This window comes from Myotis lucifugus, unplaced genomic scaffold, assembly GCF_000147115.1.
Source record: "Myotis lucifugus unplaced genomic scaffold, Myoluc2.0 scaffold_6, whole genome shotgun sequence".
Taxonomy (NCBI): Eukaryota; Metazoa; Chordata; class Mammalia; order Chiroptera; family Vespertilionidae; genus Myotis; species Myotis lucifugus.
Window position 1 is genome coordinate 1,712,889 of NW_005871054.1, and position 2,665 is coordinate 1,715,553.

Genomic DNA, 2,665 nt, shown 5'->3' on the forward strand with positions numbered 1-2,665 from the left:
ACTTTTCGTTGTTTTCACTTTTTTCCTTCCGCGCGGGGAACAAAGTGAGCAGCTCATCGAGCCTTACACCAGGGAGGTTCCAGGCCAGAGTCGGAGAGCTGGGCTCTGGGTTTCCTGGGGGCATCGCCCCACTCCATCCCCTGCCCTATCCCACCTCCCTGGGGGTGCGGGGGCTCCTTTCCGACCTCCCGCTGCAAGCCCAAGTGGGACGCGTCCGCGTCCACGGTTTTAGACGTTGTGTTTGCGTTTTAACCTTCAGAGCGCGAACCAGGTACCTTGGCTACTTCTGGAGCGGGGCTGAGGCTTAGCACTCGGGCGGAATGACTCGGGTCCCCCAGCCTTCTGAAGCCCACCCCCCATCCCCACACCCCTCCCCCGGCGCAGCTCGGCAGAAAGGAAGGTTGTCTGCTGCCAACGTGCAGGACACGGATCATTTGGGTTTTTTGGTGGGGTTTTTTTTTGGTCGTTTTGTTTTCGTTTTCTTTTTGGCTCAGCGCTGAGAGCATTACAGAGCTATCCTTTCCCGCCTCCCGACCCTCTTCCCCTCCCCCTCTCCTTTCTGGTGCAAGCAATTAGGGTGAAGAAATCATTGCCAGGCTCCTGCCTCTAAAGAGAAAGGAATTGCTTCGGGGAATTGAGTCCTGACACCTGTCTCTGCCCTGGATGGCAGGAGGGGATGCGGGGTCAAACCGCCTGGCCTGGGGCCGAAGAGGGGAAGAGGCCTGGCTGACCCGGAGGGGAGGACACCCCTAAAGAACGTTCCTGGGGACTCCTCCCGCCACGTCTTCCCGCCCTACCCTTCGGCCTCCAGCTGCACACAGATCATTAACACGCGGGTTATTAACACGGAGTGGCGTCCCCCCCACACCCCCGCTTCAGGGCCCCGAGACCCGGATCCAGTGCTAGAATCAGAAGAGCCACACTGACAAGCCGTTCGCTCATGAATTTGCATTTATTTTCGGGAAGTAATGTAGATAAACGGGGTGGGGGGCTGCCTCACATTTCAACAAGTAATTTGTGGTCTTCACATCGGACAAATTAAATTTACAAATTACTTTCCCACCTACTGGACGAAACGGCCAAAGCCAAAATTGATACACAGGCGCGGGCGGTCCGCATATTTGGAAGCGCGAGGTGCACTAAGAACTCACTAGACAAAACAGGGGAGGCTTAGAGAGAGAAGCTGGCGGGAACGGGTACTGGGGTTTGGGACCTGGGTTTGTTTGTTTTCCCATAACATGTTTTTCTTTCCTTTTTTTTTTCTTTTTTGGTCTCTAAACCAGAACTGCGACCCTGTGCTTAGCCCCGAAGGACACAGCCCTGCGCCCCAGCCCAGCCCCCTCCCCTCTAACCTGACTTTTCCGCTTCCTCCACACTCCGGGCCCTCCGACCCCCAGCGCCCAAACGGTTCTCTTTAATAAATACAAACAGGGAAAAGGTGTGAGGGCAGGGCAGCTTTGAACAACTGAAAAAGGAAAAGCGCCATCGTTTGAGGAAGAGAAGCAGGGGGACAGAGGGAAATATTTTTGCTTTTGTTTTATATATAGATGTGTATATGTATATATATATATATGTTGTATATATCTTAAAGTTCTATTTCCTGGGCGCTAAAACGAGATATGCTTCAGTTCAACCAACAGCCACTAGAAAGTGTGAGTGGTCCTTGGAACGGACCGACTATGTACAGCATTCCCGCTGAGGCGGAAGCGTGAGCCTGGTCTACGCGGGGCGGGGCTGAGCGTGAGAAGCGGGGGGCGCCTCCTCCGGGGCCGGCCCCAGCGCATCCTGCGTCCTGGGAGGAGGAAGAGCCGAGAGCTCGGGCCTGCAGGCGGGGAGCGGGGCCCAGGGCAGATGAAGGGACGGCAGCCTGCACGGGAAGAATACGCGGTGGGTGTTTGGGAGTAGAGTGTGGGTGCACTCGAATGGGCAAACACATGCCAGTTAGTGACTCCAGTGTCCAGGAAGAATAAATAAAAGTGTAGGGCTCAAACAGCCAGTCAGAGCCAAGGGCCTCCGAAGGCTGCAAGTGCATACTAATTGTCCAGAAAGACTGGGAGAGGGTGAATTGGGAGTTCGGTCGGGTTAAGGGGGAGAGCACACAGCGCTCCCGTATAGAACTTGTGGGCCAAGCCAAAGCACCGGTCCCTTCGTCCAGGGGGTGGGTGGATTTGCACCTCCTACCCTAGCAAGTGGCACGAAGGTGAGGGCGGCAGTGCAGGCCATGGGCATCGTTTAGGGGCATGAAAATCAGATCTGGAGAAGCCGAGGCAAAGGCGGGTGGTGCAGCAGCAGCAACAGGACGGGGACCACAGGGAGCGTAGGTAGTTTCGTTTCTCTTCCTCCTCTCCCACTCCTGGGCTCACAATACCTGGAACCGCCACGAGGCTTGGTCTTTATAGTCCAGACAGTCGGGCGAGTTGAAGTTGAGTTTCCAAGCAGAGGAAGCGGCGGTGGCGCCAGGCTCCTTGTAATCCAAGCAGTCGGCAGAGTTGAAGGCGAGCCCTGAGCTGCCATAGCCCTGGTGGTGGTGGTGATGGTGGTGGTGGTGGTGGCCGGAGGACTGGCTCAAGGGGTGGTGTGCGTGGGGATGGTGGTGATGGTGGCCCGCCATGGAGGATGAATGCCATGGGGCTGAGCTGGTGCGGGTGGTGGTGCGAGTGCATGG

General features: G+C 56.4%; 1 protein-coding gene across 1 annotated transcript in view; it reads right to left on the minus strand.

The window, feature by feature from the left end:
• Positions 1-933: 933 nt before the first annotated feature.
• The window catches only part of OTX1 (orthodenticle homeobox 1), a 6,463-nt gene continuing 4,731 nt past the window's right edge, over positions 934-2,665 (minus strand). Inside the window, 2 exon segments of the mRNA XM_014448262.1 lie at positions 934-2,620; positions 2,622-2,660. Of these exon segments, the coding sequence (XP_014303748.1) occupies positions 2,360-2,620; positions 2,622-2,660 (300 nt within the window). The 3' untranslated portion in view covers positions 934-2,359.